This window comes from Chlorocebus sabaeus, chromosome 5 (assembly GCF_047675955.1).
Source record: "Chlorocebus sabaeus isolate Y175 chromosome 5, mChlSab1.0.hap1, whole genome shotgun sequence".
Lineage (NCBI taxonomy): Eukaryota > Metazoa > Chordata > Mammalia > Primates > Cercopithecidae > Chlorocebus > Chlorocebus sabaeus.
This window is the reverse complement of record NC_132908.1, coordinates 10,657,818-10,676,214: the sequence shown is the minus strand read 5'-3', so window position 1 is coordinate 10,676,214 and position 18,397 is coordinate 10,657,818. Positions and strand designations below refer to the sequence as shown.

The 18,397-nt window shown below is 46.0% G+C and overlaps 1 protein-coding gene across 5 annotated transcripts in view; it reads right to left on the bottom strand.

The window, feature by feature from the left end:
- CLEC16A (C-type lectin domain containing 16A) overlaps window positions 1–18,397 on the bottom strand; it is a 239,611-nt gene that overhangs the window by 147,537 nt on the left and 73,677 nt on the right. For all 5 annotated transcript variants that reach the window (XM_073015174.1, XM_073015175.1, XM_007985728.3 and 2 more), the window contains 2 exons: window positions 14,548–14,680; window positions 10,352–10,452 (listed from right to left, as the gene is read on the bottom strand). In XM_073015174.1, coding sequence (XP_072871275.1) covers window positions 10,352–10,452; window positions 14,548–14,680 — 234 coding nt within the window. The remainder of the gene's footprint in view (window positions 1–10,351; window positions 10,453–14,547; window positions 14,681–18,397) is intronic.

Below are 18,397 nucleotides of genomic sequence, written 5' to 3'. Positions count from 1 at the left end.
AAGGAAAGTTAGGCCAGGCACAGTGGCTCACGTTTGTAATCCCAGCACTCTGGGAGGCCGAGGTGGGCAGATCACTTGAGGTCAGGAGTTTGAGACCAGCCTGGCCAATGTGGTGAAACCCCATCTCTACCAAAAATACAAAAATTAGCTGGGTGTGGTGGCACATGCCTGTAGTACCAGCTACTCGGGAAGCTGAGAAACGAGAATTGCTTGAACCCAGGAGGCGGAGGTTGCAGTGGGCCGAGACTGCGCCACTGCAGTCCAGCCTAAAATTAAAAAAAAGGAAAATTAGAACAAAAGAACAAAAGGAAAAAACCTAACAAGAGCTAAATCAAGCTACAGACAGCCCAAAAGAGGCATGCTGAGCTGCTGGGGGCCCCTCTCAGGGGACAAGCTGCTCAGGTTGGATCCTAAAGGATGAACAGGAGTTTGCCTTGAGCTGGACAGGGAGGGCCAGGACTTGCCAAACAAAGGTGGGACTGCAGGGAGTGGAGCACAGGCAGGGAGGTCAGGGCGGGGAAGAGCCGGGGAGGGGGGTGATGAGGTGGAGGATGGGGGAAGGGACAGGCAAGGCTTCGTGCCAGGATCCTGCAGGGTGATGCAGTGGAGGGGCCCAGGAGAGGCAGCTAGTGGGCCATGACATGATCTGGTTGTGTCCTGGCTGACTGGGGTGGTCCCATTCCCCTGGCTGCTCCAAGTGGTCTTCATGCTTCCGGCCCTTTCCCCCAAACTGACCTGCTACTGCCATGCAGTCCATGTGAGGTAGATTTTATCACCAGCCCTGGGAGGCAGAGAGCAGAGGTGATTCCACACAGCACACGGCAAAACTATACAACAGAAAACCCTCTGAACATCTCCCTTCTTTCCCCAAAGCTCCTTCTGGGCCAGGTGCCCCATTCTCTCTCCCAGCTCTTTTTCCCACCATGGCCTTTAAAATCCTCTCTGTGACTCTGAACTATCAAGTGTTTCCAAAGAGGCCTTATCATTTACCAAAATACTCAGTCAAAACAAACAACAACAAAATCCCCAGTCTCTCTCGGGAAGGACAAAGTGTCTTTGGAAGGAAGGAGGAGAGGATTTTGTTAAGACGACAAGATTGCCTTCACATGGTAAGCCCTGAAGAAATGGTGACCATCTGCCAGGCATATGAAGTGGAATGCTTCATTTCATCCTCATGACGTTCCGTGAAGTGGATAATATTATTTCCATTTTATAGATGAGGAAGCTGAGGCTCAAAATAGACATGAAGCTTGCCTGAGGTCATGCGGAGAGTGGAAAGCCCAGCCCTGAATGCAGCCACGTGGCTCTTAGCTCCATCCTCTCTGCCGTGTCCCATGATCCCTGCTGGTTAATGCGCTTTCTCTCCACCTGCCCAAGCTATGTGTGTCACGTGATCTGGTGGTGTTCTTGGCACAAACACAACAGCCCATACATTTTTGCTGAACTAATTTTTTTAAAAGTTAAGTAGTTTTGATCAAATTTAGGACAGAAGATCACACAATCTCAAAATTAAAGGGAAATGTACATAAAATAGAAGCCACCATATGACAGCTGTGCAGAAAAGCCCAACCATCACCCACACACAAAACAGGCTAGAAAGAAATACGACACTGTCAGCAGCTGGTTATCTTAAGGTGGTATAATCAAAGGCAAGTGAAAAAGCAACTTATTCTCATTTTTGTTTTCCACAACAATCACTACATGACCATCACTGTTCTTAGGATGGCATTTAATTTGTGGCAAACAAATTTGGTTTGGGTTTAAGCCTCCTGCCTGAAACAATCTGGTGGCTGATGGTTCTGAGTGGCTAAGGTCAATGTCACCGTATAACAGGGGCATGCATGTGAAAAGTAAGATGGCTCCTGTCTGAAAGGACATATATATACACACACACACTCTCTCTCACACACACACTCATACACACACACACATGCATACCCCATGGTTCTCAGTCACAGAAAGGCAGGTTTTGCTGTAAATCCAATAGCTTCTTTGCCAGTCATTTCCCTCTGACAGAAATAAACATTGTGGAAAATATATGATCCTATTTGCTTCAACTCGTAAGTGCCTTGTGACAGACAAATTCCAAAGAAATCCTGCTGCACTTCACGGGAGCACTAGCTCATTCTGGCTTCCAGCAGACCACATGTTCCTTGCCCCACCCACAGCCCTGCCTTAGGGTCAGAGCCTGAGCTGCCCACCGAGTCAGAATGGGTGTCTCCTGTCCACAGGGTTGGACAGGAGAACTCTCAACCAACTCATTCAAAGAATCCAAAACAGAAGGGAAGGGTGTGGCCCCACAGTGTAAGTAACTCTTACTAAGCTTCCCTCTCAGTTCTGATATCTGGATTCTTCCCCCTTAGTAGTAGCTCCCATTCAGGGTAGGGATGGAAAAGACCCAGACCAAAGATGCATAAGAATAATTAGACACATCTGGATAAAGAGACCATGAGAACAGCAGGTAAACAATGTTCAAACTTTTAAAAAATGTATTTTGACTACGCAACGTCTCCCTGGCTGCAGTCACACAAGTATTACCAGCTTTGGAAGACTATAGACCAAAGATTTCGAAAGCTAACCAGATGTTGGGCCAATTTCCAATGTACTTCCAATTCTGGTTATGTGTCAGCCAAGATCCAAAATGACGTTGTGCAAGTTCTCTGCATGGCAAAAGCTTCCCTTTATCCTATTACCTTTCAACTTTTTCCGTATCTCTCATCCACGTTCCATTAACTTCTCAGCAAAACAAAACACAAAACACAAAGAGCCCAAGACTCCTTCTTCCTGGGTAAACAATGACAAATGGAGTGGCAGGAGTAGAAGGTTGGTAGCTGAACTGGGGAAACTTCAAGATACAAAAGCTGTAAAACTCACCCCCTATCCCCCGACCTCTGGCCCAGGACTCAGCAGACTTGATAGAAGGGCGAAGCCTGCATTTTCTATTACAGAAACAAACCAGAATTCATTCTGTGGCCCAATTGAGTCACAACAAGCGCCTTCCACCAACCGGTCAACCCTTTCCACTGTGGGATATTCATTTCGGTGCAGCATCTAATCTATTATGATTTACTGGAAGGCCTCAGCTCACATTTGGTTTTTATTAACATGACTTTTATGTTAAAATTGTCTATGAGGAAAAATCTATGAGAAAGAGACCAGGTCACTTGGGGGCCTGATTTGGGGAGTAAGGATCTGGAAAAGTGAGGCTGAAGGTCAAGTGCAGCCTGACCAACTGCTGCATAACCAAAAACCAATCACCCCACCAACCACCACCACCAAAGCCCCACCAAATACAGACTCTGTGCTCACAGGCCAGGACTGAGCATAAACCAGGTGGCAGCTCCCCCATGAGGCAGCTTCCCCAGACACTGGGGCCTCAGAGCACTGGACTTGAACTTTTCAGTTTCTTCTCCAAACCTGCTCCAAGGCCCATGCTTGTTACTTCTGGAAATGGCACTGCTACTTGTCACACAGTCAAAGATGTCAGGAACCTGAGCCTTTCCCAGGCTCCTCCCTTCATGCCCCCTTCTTTCAAATCAACCAGAACCCCTCATCCCCTAGCCCAGTGCCTCTCCTTGTCTCCTCATCCTAGTAAATGCACCCCACCGTTGCTCAAGCCAAATGGCACGAGTCATCTGATTCGTCCCTTTCCCTTGACCCCTACATCCAATCCATCAGCACACCCTGGCTCTAGCGCTGAAATAACCACAAGTCCTTCCAGTTTCCTCCACTCCCCAGCCAGCAGACTAATCCGATCCACATTATCTCCCCTGGACGACTGCAAATGCTTCTTAGCAAGTCTCCTGGTGTTCCCTCCTGCAACTCATCCCCACCCCTAGTCATCTACTTTCCATCTGGTAGCCAAAGTTTCTTTTAAAAACTTCCATCTGACCACATCACTGTCCAACTTAAAAATTCTGTAGGGGTTTCCCACTGTACTTGGGAAAAAAATGGTAATTCCTCTTCATGGCCTTCAAGGCCCTTCATGACCTGGCCCCTGCCCACCTGGCCAGCTTCACCTTGGCCCACTTTCTGCTCCTTCCCACCCTGGGGCCTCTGTACATGCTGCTCCCTTCGCCTGGAGCACTCTTGCCCCAGATCTTTGCAGAGCTGGCTCCTTCTCACTCTCTGGGCTTTGGCTCTGCTGGTCCTTCCTCAGAGGAGCCCTCCCCGACCACCCTGACTAGCACCTAGTAACCCCTGCAGCACAACCACTGGGCCTCCTCATCACTCCACCCTGTTCATTTCCTTCTACCATTTGTCACAGTCACAATTAATCTTCTTGTTCACTTCAACGAGACTCATCTGGGCTTGTTTGAGTGCCTGTGACAGGGCCTTGCCCTAGCAAGTGCTCAGCAAGTATCTGCTGAATGATAAGAAAGCCTCTCGGTTTCACCTCCCACCCCTCCCACCTGCTGGCTGAATTACTGGAAACCCACAATGAGGGGTGCAGAGTGGGTCAGCTCACTTACTGACCAACTGCCCCCCAGCAGCCCCACATGGCTCGTAGGAACAGAGGTCACAGTTGCTGCCTGTGCTACCCCTGCAGACTGGCTCCAGATGCCTGCCTCTTGGGGCAGCCCGCTGCCTCGGACATGCTGCCGCTCACCCTGGGGAACGGGCAGTGATCCGACGGATATGCCACAGGCTCTCATGCCCCTTCCTGCTCTGCCCTCTACCATAGCCCGGTTGTCCTCAGGAAACGAGTCTTCGCTCTTGCGGGCAGAGTCCATGCTCACCACCAGCCAAGTGACCCTCTATTGTGCTGACAGCCTCCTCGTAGGACTTTTCTGTCCAAGAGTGACTGATGCTTCCTTGGGCAAGAGCCTGGGTTGGTCTGCCTGGAGTCTGTAGTCCCATGTTGAGCCCATTGCCCAGCACACAGCTGGTGCTCCACATGCATTTGCTGAATAACGAATTACGTGCGGAAATTCATCAGAGACTGCAAGGCTATTCCTCCTGATCACTTAAGTCTCCAAGAGGCCTCTCCGGATTGCTCAGGCAGATGTAGTACCCTCTACCTTCAGCCTGCCGCCCCCACATTACCTAGTTTTATTTTCACTGTTGCACTCTCGCTACATGGGATTATTTTACTTGGTTACTAGTTTATTGTCTGTCTCCTCTAAGAGAATCCAGATTCCATGAAAGCATTTGTTTGGTTCACCACTGCATACCCAATACTGATCTCAGTGCCTGGCATCTAACAGGAGCTTCCAAAATAGTTGTTGGAAGAATGAATGAATGAATCAATACATGAATAGCATTAGCAGAAAATGGAAGAAGGAATTTAATTTCCTTGAATATACAGTTCTACTCTTCTACGAAGAAATTCCCAAGAAAAAGAGGTAGGATGCCCAGGTGGGAACACGGGTGAGTGGCCTCTCCAGCACATAAGACTGGAAGAAGGTGCACAGCAGCACACCTGGTAAGCCATGATGTCTCTGCTCCCCACACAGGTCAGGGCTGCAGGGAGGAAGACCATGGAGAATGCCAGTCACACAGAAGATGAGGAGCTTGCCCACTGTCCCTTGGAGCCTGGCATCTACACCACACAGACAGCATCTTCTTTGCTGAAGCCCTGAGCTACAGGCTGCCAGGAAGAGATGGCCTTAGGGATGTGCCACATAGCTGAGCAGCAACCAATCAGCAAACTCTGGCTGAGCACTGACTGAGTGCCAGGCAGTAGGCTGGCTACTGCAGGGAGCACATGGTTTCTGCCTTCCAAGGCCTAGCTATCTAAAATGGGAGAGCTCAAGCCTGTAATCCCAGCACTTTGGGAGGCCGAGACGGGCGGATCACGAGGTCAGGAGATCAAGACCATCCTGGCTAACCCGGTGAAACCCCGTCTCTACTGAAAAATACAAAAATCTAGCCGGGCGAGGTGGCAGGCGCCTGTAGTCCCAGCTACTCGGGAGGCTGAGGCAGGAGAATGGCGTGAACCCGGGAGGCGGAGCTTGCAGTGAGCTGAGATCCGGCCACTGCACTCCAGCCTGGGCGACAGAGCGAAACTCCGCCTCAAAAAAAAAAAAAAAAAATTGGGAGAGAAAAAATACAGAGAAAAGGAAGTATTAAAAAGTGCCACAGAAACCTCATGGAGATTGAAAAACATCTGGTCTTCCCAAGATACTGTTATGAAAATGAAAAGACATGCCACAGACTTGGGGGAAATAATTGCTAAATGCCTCTGATAAAGGACTTGCATTCAAAATACATAAAGAACTCTCGAGGTTGAGGCAGGTGTATCACTTGAGGTCAGGAGTTCGAGATTAGCCTGGCCAACATGGTGAAACCCCATCTCTACTAAAAATACAACAATCAGCCAGGCGTGGTGGCGCGCACCTGTAGTCCCAGCTACTCAGGAGGCGGAAGCAGGAGAATTGCTTGAACCTGGGAGGCGGAGGTTGTAGTGAGCCAAGATTGCGCCACTGCATTCTGGCCTGGGTGACAGAATGAGATTCCGTCTTAAAAGAAACAAAACAAAAAAAATCCCAAAACTCTCGAAACACAACAATTTTTTTATGCAATTCAATACAAAAAATGGGCTAAGGATTTGAAAAGACTCTTCACCAATGAAGACACGTATGGCAAAAGAAACACATGAAAAGATGTTCAATGTCATTAGGGAAATGCAGATTAAGATAATAAGATACCACTGCAAACCTATTAGAATGGTGAAAACTAAAAAGGTGACCACACCAAATGTTGTAAAGGAAGTAACAGGAACTAGAACTCTTGTACACTGGTGATGGGATATAAAATTATACAGGCATCTTGGAAAACAGTTTGGCAGTATCTTAAAATAAAAGCAAACATACACATATCTCCCATAATTATATGGGAAATATGATTCAGCCATTCCATTCCTAGGTATTTATCCAAGAGAAAAGAACGTATATGCTCATACAACTCTCTGTATGGGCATACATTGTATGGGGCCACACAAATGCTCACAGCAGCTTTGTTTGTAATAGTCCAAAACTGGAAACAACCCAAATTTCCATTAACAGATGAATGAATAAACTGTGGTACGTTCATACAGTGGAATGTTACTCAGCAAGAAGAAATGAACTAGAGATACACACAACATCATGATGGATCTCAAAATAATTATGTGGATTGAAAGAAGCCACATGAAGAGGAGTACATGTTGCATGACTCTGTTAATACAAAATTTTAGAAAGTGCAAACTAATCTAGAATGACAGGAAGCAGATTGGTGTTACTTGGGGAGAGGGGTGTGGGAAGCAATGGGGGGCATGAGGAAATGTTTGGGATGCTGGATTATACACCGTCTTGATCATGGTGATGATTTCATGGGTATTTACATATGTCAACACATCAAATTGTTCACCTTAAATATGTGCAGTTTATTGGACATCAATTAGACTTCAATCAAACTTTTTCTTTAAAGGTGCTATGCTTCTGGCCAAGATGGATTGAATTTATTCTTCTGACTCAGGCAACTTAGAAAGCAAGACAATATATACAAAACAATGGTTATCAGACTCTGGATGAACAGGCAGCATAGGAGAGAGATCCCTGAGAGAGAGAAGCACAAAGGCAGTGGCCCAATGATTGCTCCAGCTTGCTGTCCAGTGAGAGTATCCAGGCCTCAGCACAGGGACAGAAAACCCAGACAAAGACTGTGATTCTCTCAGAGAAGGCAGAGTCTGGAGAGAGATCAAGGGGTTAAAATTCACGGACAAGACAAAGGAAGAGAGAGCTGCAGAGAGAGAGCTCAGACACCTGCAGAGGTTTCCTTTAGAGCATCACTGCGTTCTGGTCTGTGTGTGCATATGAAGAAAGGGAAAGACCTGCCAGAATGAAGCCTGTGGAACAATTCCTGGAGCTCACACAGGACTGGCCAGTGTGGAGAGACTACCTCACCATGGGACACGGTAGAGTCTCAGAAGGGTAATGTCTTCAGCAGTAGGGCGAAGTTAGTCCTAAACTAAAGGCTGTCTGGACTAGCTCTCACAGAGCTTAAAAGAAAGCCTCAAAAAAGGATCAAACCAACTCCAATTAACTGAACCATCAGCCCAAAAATATTTACAGGACGAATCCAGCATCCAACTGTGTAAAAATCACAGTAACTGTTAACCAATCAAAAATGACCAGGCATGCAGAAAATGGGGAAAGGAATCCAAAAGCAGGAGAAAAATCAGTAAAAGAAACACAGCTAGAAATTAGAGACATGACAAAACACAAGAAATCAAAAGGGAAACTGTATAATATTTTAAGCTGAATGAACCTCATATGTTAAAATTTACTGGATACAGGTAAAGCAGTGCTTACAGGGAAATTTACAGCATTAAAGTCATAGAGAAGAAAGGTTTAAAAATCAATGACTGGAAAGGGAATAGCCTGAGGGATATTTTTCTGATAATGAAACTATACTATCTCCTGATTATGTGGTGTTCACACATATCTATACATATCCCAAAATTCACAGAATTAAATACAAAAATGAGTGAATTTTATGGTATGTTAGTTTAAAAAAATAAGATGATTTGCTTAAAAAAATCAATGATCAAAGCTTCCATCAATGATTAAAATCAATGATTAAAGCTTCTTTATAAGAAGTTATAAAACAAAAAGTAAATTAAATTGGAAGCAGAAGGTAAAAAAAAACCATAAGAACATAAATCAATAAAATCGAAAACAGCAGAACAATAGAGGGTGGCAATAAAATTAATAATCCTCTAGCCAAAATGATTAGGAAAAAAAATGAAGACCTAAATTATCAATACCATGAATCAGAGAGGGACCATCACTACAGATCCTATAGATATTAAAAAGATAATAAAGGAATATCATAAAGTTTATGCCAATACATTTGACAGTTCAGATGAAATGACAAATTCCTTCAAAGACACAGGTTACCAAAGCTCACTCAAGAAGAAATACATAACCTTGAAAAGCTCTATACCTACTGAAGAAATTGAGTGGTTAAAAACCTTCCATCAAAGACAACTCCATATTCAGATGGCTTCACTGGTTTAAGGAATATTTAGGGAAGAAATAATACTACAAAAATTCCTCCAGAAAATCAAGGAGGAGAGAATATTTCTCAATTCATTCTATAAGGTGAACATAACCCTGATAGTAAAACCAGACAAGAGAATTACAAGAAGACTACAGACCAGTATCAGTCATGAACACAGATGCAAAAATCCTTAATATCTACGATTTGCTATGATTTGCTCACACATTGATAAAAGAGAATGGCAGTTCTCTATGTACGTGAACCCATGTGCTGAAACATGATGGTGTGAGCAGAGTAAGGTAGAAAGCACAATATTGATATCTCCATTTACAGCTAAGTGGGCAGTCATATAAATAAAACCACATATACTCCTACTTGGGTTTGTTTGGCTATCTTTAAAAACACACAAGAGAAACCAGTAGCAGGAACTGCCTTTGTGGAGGACAGCTGGGGTCAAAGGTGGGAGACTTTTTTCACTATAAACTCTTCTGCCACCAATCAACTTATTTATCATGATTAATGATTTAACAACGCACAAACTTGGTTATATCATGTATATTTTAATGCCTCTAGCTATAGGCTATCTTAGTAAAACCCAACTCTATCTACTCCCCAATAAGCTTATAAAAAACCTACTAAAACATTACTTGATTTTTTTGTATTCCAAGCCCAGCTCTTGGCAGGTGTTAGAAGGAATATTCCTGAATTCTTCTTTGAAGAGATTCTGATGTGGAGGTTTCAGAACATGCCCATGTCAAGCCAGGTGGGCAAACAACAGTGACTATTCCCAGGAGTCGGCAGCAAGGCAGTGAATGAATGAATCCTAACAAAACCTGTCGACCCCATGGGAGTTGGATCTTGGCCAAGCAGCCTCAATAGGGGAAGCCAGAGAACCACACCTTTCTTCAGAAAGGAAACCTACGCTTCCACAAAGTCCACCCAGGGTCTATTTCAGCTCTGAACCCAGAATAAGAACACCAAGTGTTATATATAGCAAAACCAAGATTACAATTTGACTGATTTCAGTTCTGATGTTAGGAAAGAGGTCGGATGCTAAGTCAGTTGTAAATCAAGGGGTCAAAAGAAAACCACAGGGTGAATATAGTCATCCTGGGTTAGGCAGTCAAGTCACCTTCCCCCATATTGCCTGAGTAACCAATTCCTGTGGCTTCAGTTGGCAGAAAAACACCTGAGAAATTCTAATGAAGCTAAAGAGGAGTGGGAGTCAAAACCAAAAAGGACCACCAAAACCAGAAAGGAAATTCTGTACAGAAAGCACCTTTCTTCGTCCTCCATGCAGCAGAGGGGGAGGATACTATGCATATGCAGGGCCCAGTGAGGAAGTCAGGCAAGGCAAGGGTCTTACCTTTATTATGAGACATGGCATAGAGGAGGCAGAGCACGAACAGAGCATGGTAATCGTCATCCGGGCTGTCCAGGGCATGGTACACCATATCCAGGAAGGGTCTGGAAAAGAGGAGGGGCATATACGAGCCTTGTGATGCACATGGGTGAACACCTCCGCTCTCTAACCTGCACATGGGGTGCTAGCTGCCTTTGACACAGCTCTTTGACTGGCTGCCTTTGACCAGGCCACAACTGTGTGCCTGGTCCAGCACCAGGCACTGAGAACACAGACAAATGAAAGACAGGCTCTGCCCAGGAAAGCTGCTATCCAGAGGGGAACCTGACCAAGGAACAGACTGCTTGCTTAGTCACACAACAATCACTCACCAGGTATTTCAGACACAGGGAATCAATTATACAAACTCCCCACAGCACAGCTCCCATGTCAGCTGGTAGAGACAGAATAGACAAACATCACTGCAAAGTGATGTGTGTCAGAAGACAATGAAGAAAACAGGACAGTGTGATGATATCAAACAAGGCACAAACAACAATCCAAACAAGTTCAAGAACATGAGCCCTGGTGCCAGACTGCCTGGGTTCAAATTCGGGTTCTGCCTCTTTTTAGCTTTTTATTCAGCAAACCCTTGGGCAAGTTACATAAAACCTCTCTATTTCCCCATCTGTATGGCGTGGATTCCAACCTCGCAGGATTATTGTGAGGATTCAAGCGCAATGAAGACTGAAAAGCATTTAGCACAGGGCCAGGCACTGTGGACGGTGCCAATGCATGGGAGCTGCTATTTGATTTCTATTTGTAATATACCAAGGGCACTACTTCATGATTTCACTTTGGCAGTGTCCTGACCCAGCAATTTCTTAAGCCAACTTTCTCTGACTGTGAAGAATCGATAGTGAGGTCTCTCACCTCTGATGCTTTGCGGGTGAGATCTGTAGAGAGGCTGCAAATATCGGAAATGGCACATCCCAAATGCTGCCTTTCCAGGTGAAGGGCCTCACAGAAAAAAGACTCTTCAACACCAGGAGAATAGAATATCCACAGGTCTGGCCCAGAGGCCAGAGGCTCTGATTCTCTGACTGTCTGTGGCTACCCCCTCTGAATGCCACGTTGAGGTCAAGAGAACAGAGCACCTTCATGAATGACCAAGGGCACATTTAATTTTTGGAAAGACACCCAAGCTCCAATGAACACTGAATGCCTATGGGGAGTGAAAGGGGACTGTGGAGAAACAGGGAGCGTTCACTACATAACCTATGACACAGTTTTGAATGTTTGACTCTATACATGTATCTCTGACACAAAATATTTCATTGAAAAATGCAAAAAACAGAAAAAATGTACTTGTCATAACATTTCAAACACACACGTGACACACAAAAACAAAAACAAAAAAAATCTTAAAGGGAACATTTATGTTCCGTTCCCATTTCTCCACAGCCCCAGATGGGGCACCACCTTTCAGATGTGTTAATAGTTTTGCCATGTGTAGATTTGGGTTTTGAAAGCCTCCAGCAGTAACACTTCCAAACTTAAGAGTAGGATAACATTTTCTTGTAAATCGGCTGCATGAAATTTGGATCATATTTTCATTTGGGAATAATATGAATAACCAAATGCCAATAGCTGGGTGGGTACCATCTTTTATGAGATGAAGTATCATAAAGCCATTAAGCGTTTTGTTTACACAGGGTAGACTAAGGTGAAAAGGTTGCTTGGGGATTGAGATTAGATGGAAAAAAAGGAGGAATACAAAATTATAGACATGATACGGTCCAAGCTTCTGGGAGAAGGGAGGGTGAAATTCCCAGAAAGCTCACATCGGGAAAAAAAAAAAAAACTGGTAAGAAATAACCAAAATGGTAGTCCCACTGACTCCTGTGCTCGCATCATGAAGACCTTTTTTCCCCTTCTTTACACTTTTTAAGATTTTGCATACTTCATAATTTTAAAGTTTTTTTTTTTAAGAAAAGAAACAATGTTTTGAAAGCCTTAAGTTTCTTAGGCCTATATTTAACCCCAAACGCAGATAGAGCCGATAATATACGGGGAATATATATATAAAAAACAGAACAGCCTGTTTTTTACCATGCTGTTTCTTGAGGCAAGTAGACCAATGCCAAGATACAATTCATAGCCTAGAGAACAAACGGCCACCTTTCCTCCCACCCCTGCCTCCCTGCCTTTCTGCCTCCCTGCCAGGAAGTGGGGGGACAGAGGGCAGTGGCAGTTTCTTACAAGCTGCATCTCGATACCTTGACAAAGGAGAAGGCAGCTCTCCACCTGGGCCAGTCTCTACGCTGGCATTCAGTCTCAGAGTCTAGCAGAGATCTGGCCCGGAGGTTATCAGGCCTGCACGCGGCCTAACTCAAGGCAACTGAATCAGCTTCCATTAGAAGCCATGTGCTTCAAGATGCCCAAAGTTAGGAAACAATCTCAATCAACTCTAAGAAAACCCTTCTCTCCACCAGAATTCAGAAAAAAAGAAGTCATCAACCCCAATATTCAAACATAACATTTTGGTCTGGTTTTTTTTGCCCTTTTTTTGGTGGTGGGAGGAATACATGGGTGTTTTTCTTCTATTAGCAAAGCTACAGTATTACCATACTATGAAAAGTATGTCCTCTGTTTCCATTTGTCAGATCCTAAGGAACTGAACACATCATGACAGTATTCACCTAAAAGCAGCAGCTTACATTCTTTTAGACAAAGTCTCATTCTGTTGCCCAGGCTGGAGTGCAGGGGTGCAATCATAGTGCATTGCAGCCTTGACCTCTCTGGCTCGAGCAATCTCCCACCTCACCTCTCAAGCAGCCAGAACTATAGGCACCTGCCACCATGCCCGGCTAACTTTTTCATTGTTTTGTAAAGATGGGGTCTCACTATGTTGCCTAGGCTAGTCACAAACTCCTGGGCTCAAGTGATCCTCCCGCCTTGGCCTCCCAAAGTGCTGGGATTGCAGGTGTGAGCCATCATGCCTGGCCTGATCTTCTATTAAGCAGATACCTCTTCCTTTGCCTAAGCACCACCCCACTACTGGTTATTTGGGGCTCTTCTAATTATTTACAGTCTAAAGAATGCTGTGCTAAGGTCATCCCCAACCTTCTGTGTTTAGAATGACTTCCTTAATTTTCATAGCTTTGGGAGTTACATTTTTTGCTCTGAAGCAAAATCTAAAAGGTCTTTGTACTCCACTGTTTTTTTATTTAGCAAAAACTAAAAATGGCTCCCTTGCACATCTGATAAAAATTAATCCCATCTGTTAAGTCATTGAAACATTTGCCAAGCAAAAAGACAAATAAGATATGGAGGGAAAAAATTAGTGGACTTCACATCTTCACTTGAAATTGGATTACCAAAGAGGATGCCGGGGGTGGGAGGTGTATTTCCACCAGCCCTCTCTAGAGGCTGAGGAAGTGAATGCCTCACAGGCTGACAGAGAAATCCTGGTGTGGTGCATTTATGAACAGGAGGGTAGTGCTAACCAGGAGGCTGTTGCAGGGGTCTGTGCAGTGGGGCTGTGCAGTGGGGCTGTAAGATAAGGAAATAACTCTGAAATGAAGAAGCCCTGCTACCAGCTCCCACATACGCTGGGAGTAGCCTTCCCTCCAATCCCATTGTAGAGGGGCTCGTGCTATGGCAAGGTTCCAGGAAATGTGGGGTCACCCAGGTTTAAGAAGATGTAGCTACAGATGGCCATCACTGAAATGAATAATCAGGCAAAAAGTCAAAGGTGGATCGCAGCACTAACTCACGTGGGCCGAGTCAAGAGGGCAGGCCCTATAGATGGGGTATGTGTATGTGTGTGCCAGGGAGGGAATGAACCAGGCAACGAGATCCAAGGCCAGCTACTGAGGGGATCCTTCCTCGGAGCAGCAGAGCATTTCCAGGGGCAGCCAGTGTGAAGCAACCCATGTCCTTTAGATGGAGCCCAGCTCCAAAGTGCCAGGAGCGGGGCAGGGAGAGTTGTGCTATCCTGGCGAATCTCTTTGTAAGGGAGTGAGCATTACAGTATTGAGTGATGGCTCTGTCCCCATGCCTCTGGGTGGCCAGAGCTGGAGAAGCAGGGAAAGAAAGGGAGGCAGCATGGTCGGGCTGAGGGACAGAAGAGGCTCTGGCCCCAGGGCTGGACCTCCCCACTGAGCCCTCTCCTCTTCCCTCAGAGAGCACTCAGCATCGGCCTCTTGGGCAGCTACCTGCTCCACTGCGCACTCTCAGAGCAGGTGGCGGCGGCGCTCTTCTCCTCGTCCGTGGTGTTCTGCTCCTGCACGGAGGTGCTGGCGGCCAGCTCTGAGAGTTTGCTACGCTCCATGATCACCATCTCGATCTCTGGAAGCCAAAATGGAGACTGGGATGAGCCCAGACAGCTTTGCAGCCCTAGATTTATACACATGCTCATGTTGGAGAATAAATATGCGTAAGTGACTCCTAACATGTCAAGTACATGTCCGACAGCAGTGACCTAAACATCAGTGACACATTGGGGTGGAAATAAGACACAGGCTAGAGCCTGTCTTTCCATTCATCACAGGAACATCAAGAAACGTGTTCCTGTTTTTGATAACAAAACACAAATTGCAATCATTTATTCTATTTCAAGAATTTAAAATGGCCTTTTTTACTTTATTGATACCACATTTCCTTCCCAAAGGATTTGAGGCAGCAGAGAAGAGACGATATGTGGTTGGTAAACATAACCTCACTGACAATATTCTAAAGCACCTTACATTTTCTTTTTTTTTTTTTTTTTTTGAGACAGAATCTCGCTCTTGTCACCCAGGCTGGAGTGCAGTGGCGCGATCTTGGCTCACTGCTACCTCCGCCTCCTGGGTTCAGGTGATTCTCCTGCCTCAGCCTACTGAGTAGCTGGGATTACAGGCGCCCGCCACCACGCCCAGCTAATTTTTGTATTTTTAGTAGAGACAGGGTTTTGTCATGTTGGCTAGGCTGCTCTCGAACTCCTGACCTCAGGTGATCCGCCCACCTTGGCCTCCCAAAGTGTTGGGATTACAGGCGTGAGCCACCATGCCCGGCCTAAAGCTGCTTACATTTTTTTTTTTTTTTTTTTTTTTTTTTTTGAGACGGAGTCTCGCTCTGTAGCCCAGGCTGGAGTGCAGTGGCCGGATCTCAGCTCACTGCAAGCTCCGCCTCCTGGGCTTACGCCATTCTCCAGCCTCAGCCTCCCAAGTAGCTGGGACTACAGGCGCCTGCCACCTTGCCCGGCTAGGTTTTTTTTTGTATTTTTTAGTAGAGACGGGGTTTCACTATATTATCCAGGATGGTCTCGATCTCTTGACCTCGTGATCCGCCCGTCTTGGCCTCCCAAAGTGCTGGGATTACAGGCTTGAGCCACCGAGCCCGGCCACTGCTTACATTTTTAATAGAAAGCTCTGATGTGACTGAAGCCTTTTGTTTTCCTTTTCCACTTACAACTTCCGGAAGGCAAAGAGAGATTAGGAACCTCATTTTATTTTTCTCCCCATTAAACAAGGGTAACCTGTAGCAATCAACTTAAGCATGGTGTGCATTTTTATTTTTCAGAAAAAGTTATGAACCACCAAAGACAATATCTTGAATTAAAGATGGACGAGGGTTGGGCTGTATGGTGTCCCCATCACAGAGTTCTCGGCTGTGCGGCGTAGACTTTCAGTCAGCCCTCGGAACTCAGAGTTCACATCTTTTTCCCCACCTTCGGGAGACATACGGGGGGAGAAAGAGGTGACAAAATGTGAACCTGCACTTCTGTTTGTAGAGGGATGTGAACACATACCTTGGGCTCAGACACAGCCTCTGCCACGGTCTCCCTCCCCCCTGGCTCATGCAGGGACCTCGGCCACCTCTTCTGCCACCCCAATTTATTCTCCACACAAACCCAAATGATTTTAAGGAATTAGCTTGTGTCACTCCTCTGTTCAAAACTCCCAATGCCTACCGATCACTCCCAAGATGAAATCCAAACACATGGCCTGGCTCCGGTCCACCTCTGACCTTACCTCCCGGCCACCCCTGCCTGGCTGGCTCACACTGCTCCAGCTGTGCTGGGCTTCTCACTATCTCTTGAACATCCCAAGCTTGTTTCTTTTTTTTGTTGTTGAGACAGACTCTCACTCTGTCACCCAGGCTGGAGTGCAGTGGTGCCATCTCTGCTTACTGCAAGCTCCGCCTCCTGGGTTCACACCATTCTCCTGCCTCAGCCTCCTGGGTAGCAGACTACAGGCGCCTGCCACCATACCCGGCTAATCTTCTGTATTTTTAGTACAAACAGGGTTTTACCATGTTAGCCAGGATGGTCTCCATCTCCTGACCTCGTGATCCACCCGCCTCAGCCTCCCAGAGTGCTGGGATTACAGGAGTGAGCTACCGCGCCTGGCCCAAGCTTGTTTCTATCCAAGGACCTTTACACAGTAGTTTCCTCTGCCTGGAAGGCTCTCACCCCAGGTCTCTCCTAGCCAGGTGTGACTGGGGTACATCATTCAAGGCTCAGCTCACATGTCACCTCCTTGGAGACATCTTCCTGGATGCCCTCTTCACCAGTTTTTTTTTTTGAGACAGGGTCTTGCTCTGTCACCCAGGCTAGAGGGCAGTGGTATGATCATGGCTCACTGTAGCCTTGACCACCTGGGCTCCCGAGTAGCTAGGAACACAGGTAGGTTCCACCACACCTGGCTAATTTTTTAATTTTTGTAGAGATGGGGACTCACTGTGTTGCCCAGGCTGGTCTCAAACTTCTGAGCTCCAATGATCCTCCTATCTTGGCCTCCCAAAGTGCTGGGATTACAGGCGTGAGCCACCAGACCGGACTTCACCTGCTTTTTTTTTATATATACCTCTTAAAAAATTATTACTAACTAAACTCAACTCCACACTTTGGGCAGATTTCATTAGTTTTGTTTCTCAGACTGTCCCTGCTTGTGATGACCTGGACATTTTGAGGATTACTGGTCAGGCATTCTCAAGAGTCCCTCAATCGGGGTTTGTCCGATGTCTTTCTGCTATTGGGGCTACAGATTTTGACGAGGAGGACCACAGAGGGGAAGTACCCTTCTCATCACATCCTATCAGGGCACATACTATCAATATGACTTATGACTATTGATGTTAATCTCCAATACTTGGCCAAGCTAATGTCCATCAGCTTTCGCCACTGTGAAGCCACTTTTCCTCCTCCTTCCATACTATACTCTGTGGAAGGAAGTCAGTAAACACAGGCCACACTTAGAGAATGGGGCATTAGACTCCAAAACGTCTTTACATATCTCCATAAATTATTTGGCATTCTTCTGTAAAGGAGATTCGTCCTTCCTCCCCCTTATCTTGATTTTACTTTATATTAATAGCGTTTATTGCGACTTGGCTCTTACATTCTCCATTGTTTTGCTTCCTTACTGTCTGCCTTCCTCCACTAGAACAGGGGCTTTGTAGCTGTCTTATGTGTCTTGTTCTCCACTGTCTAATCCAGTGTCTGGCACAGAGTAGGCACACAATATATATCTCTTGAAGTGATAAATGAATGACTGATCTAGTCCAACACGAGTTTTGGCAGCAGGCCCAGGTGGCAAAGATTCATGGTGGCTGCTATCTGAGGGGGGGTGGGCCACTCCCCAAAAAAGTCTGCGATCAACGTGGGCACAAAGTGTTCTTGTGGGGAGATATTTCATGCCCCACGAGACTCTCCCCAGACTGTTAGGCATGACTGCACCTGCAGGCACCCCTTGGCAACTCCCCCACCATATCCACATGGGCCCTGGCCCTGTGTGAGGTTCACTCTCACCATCCCCCTTCCCTCCCATCTGATCTGAAGTCAGATGCCAAAGATCAGTCTCCCACAGGGCAGGCCCCATCACAAAGGTGGGAGCCAACAGTGCTTTCTAAGTGGTGTGTGGACAAATGTTTTGTTTGCATAGTTTTACACTTATTTCATTGTGCATTAGAAGAAAATTCTAGCTGCACAGAAAGCCTTCTGTGGATATTAGTGCTTAGAATGAGGCTAAATTTTGGGAAAAAATCAAGTGAGTCAATTCAAAGAAAGCTATCCAGTAAAGAGCA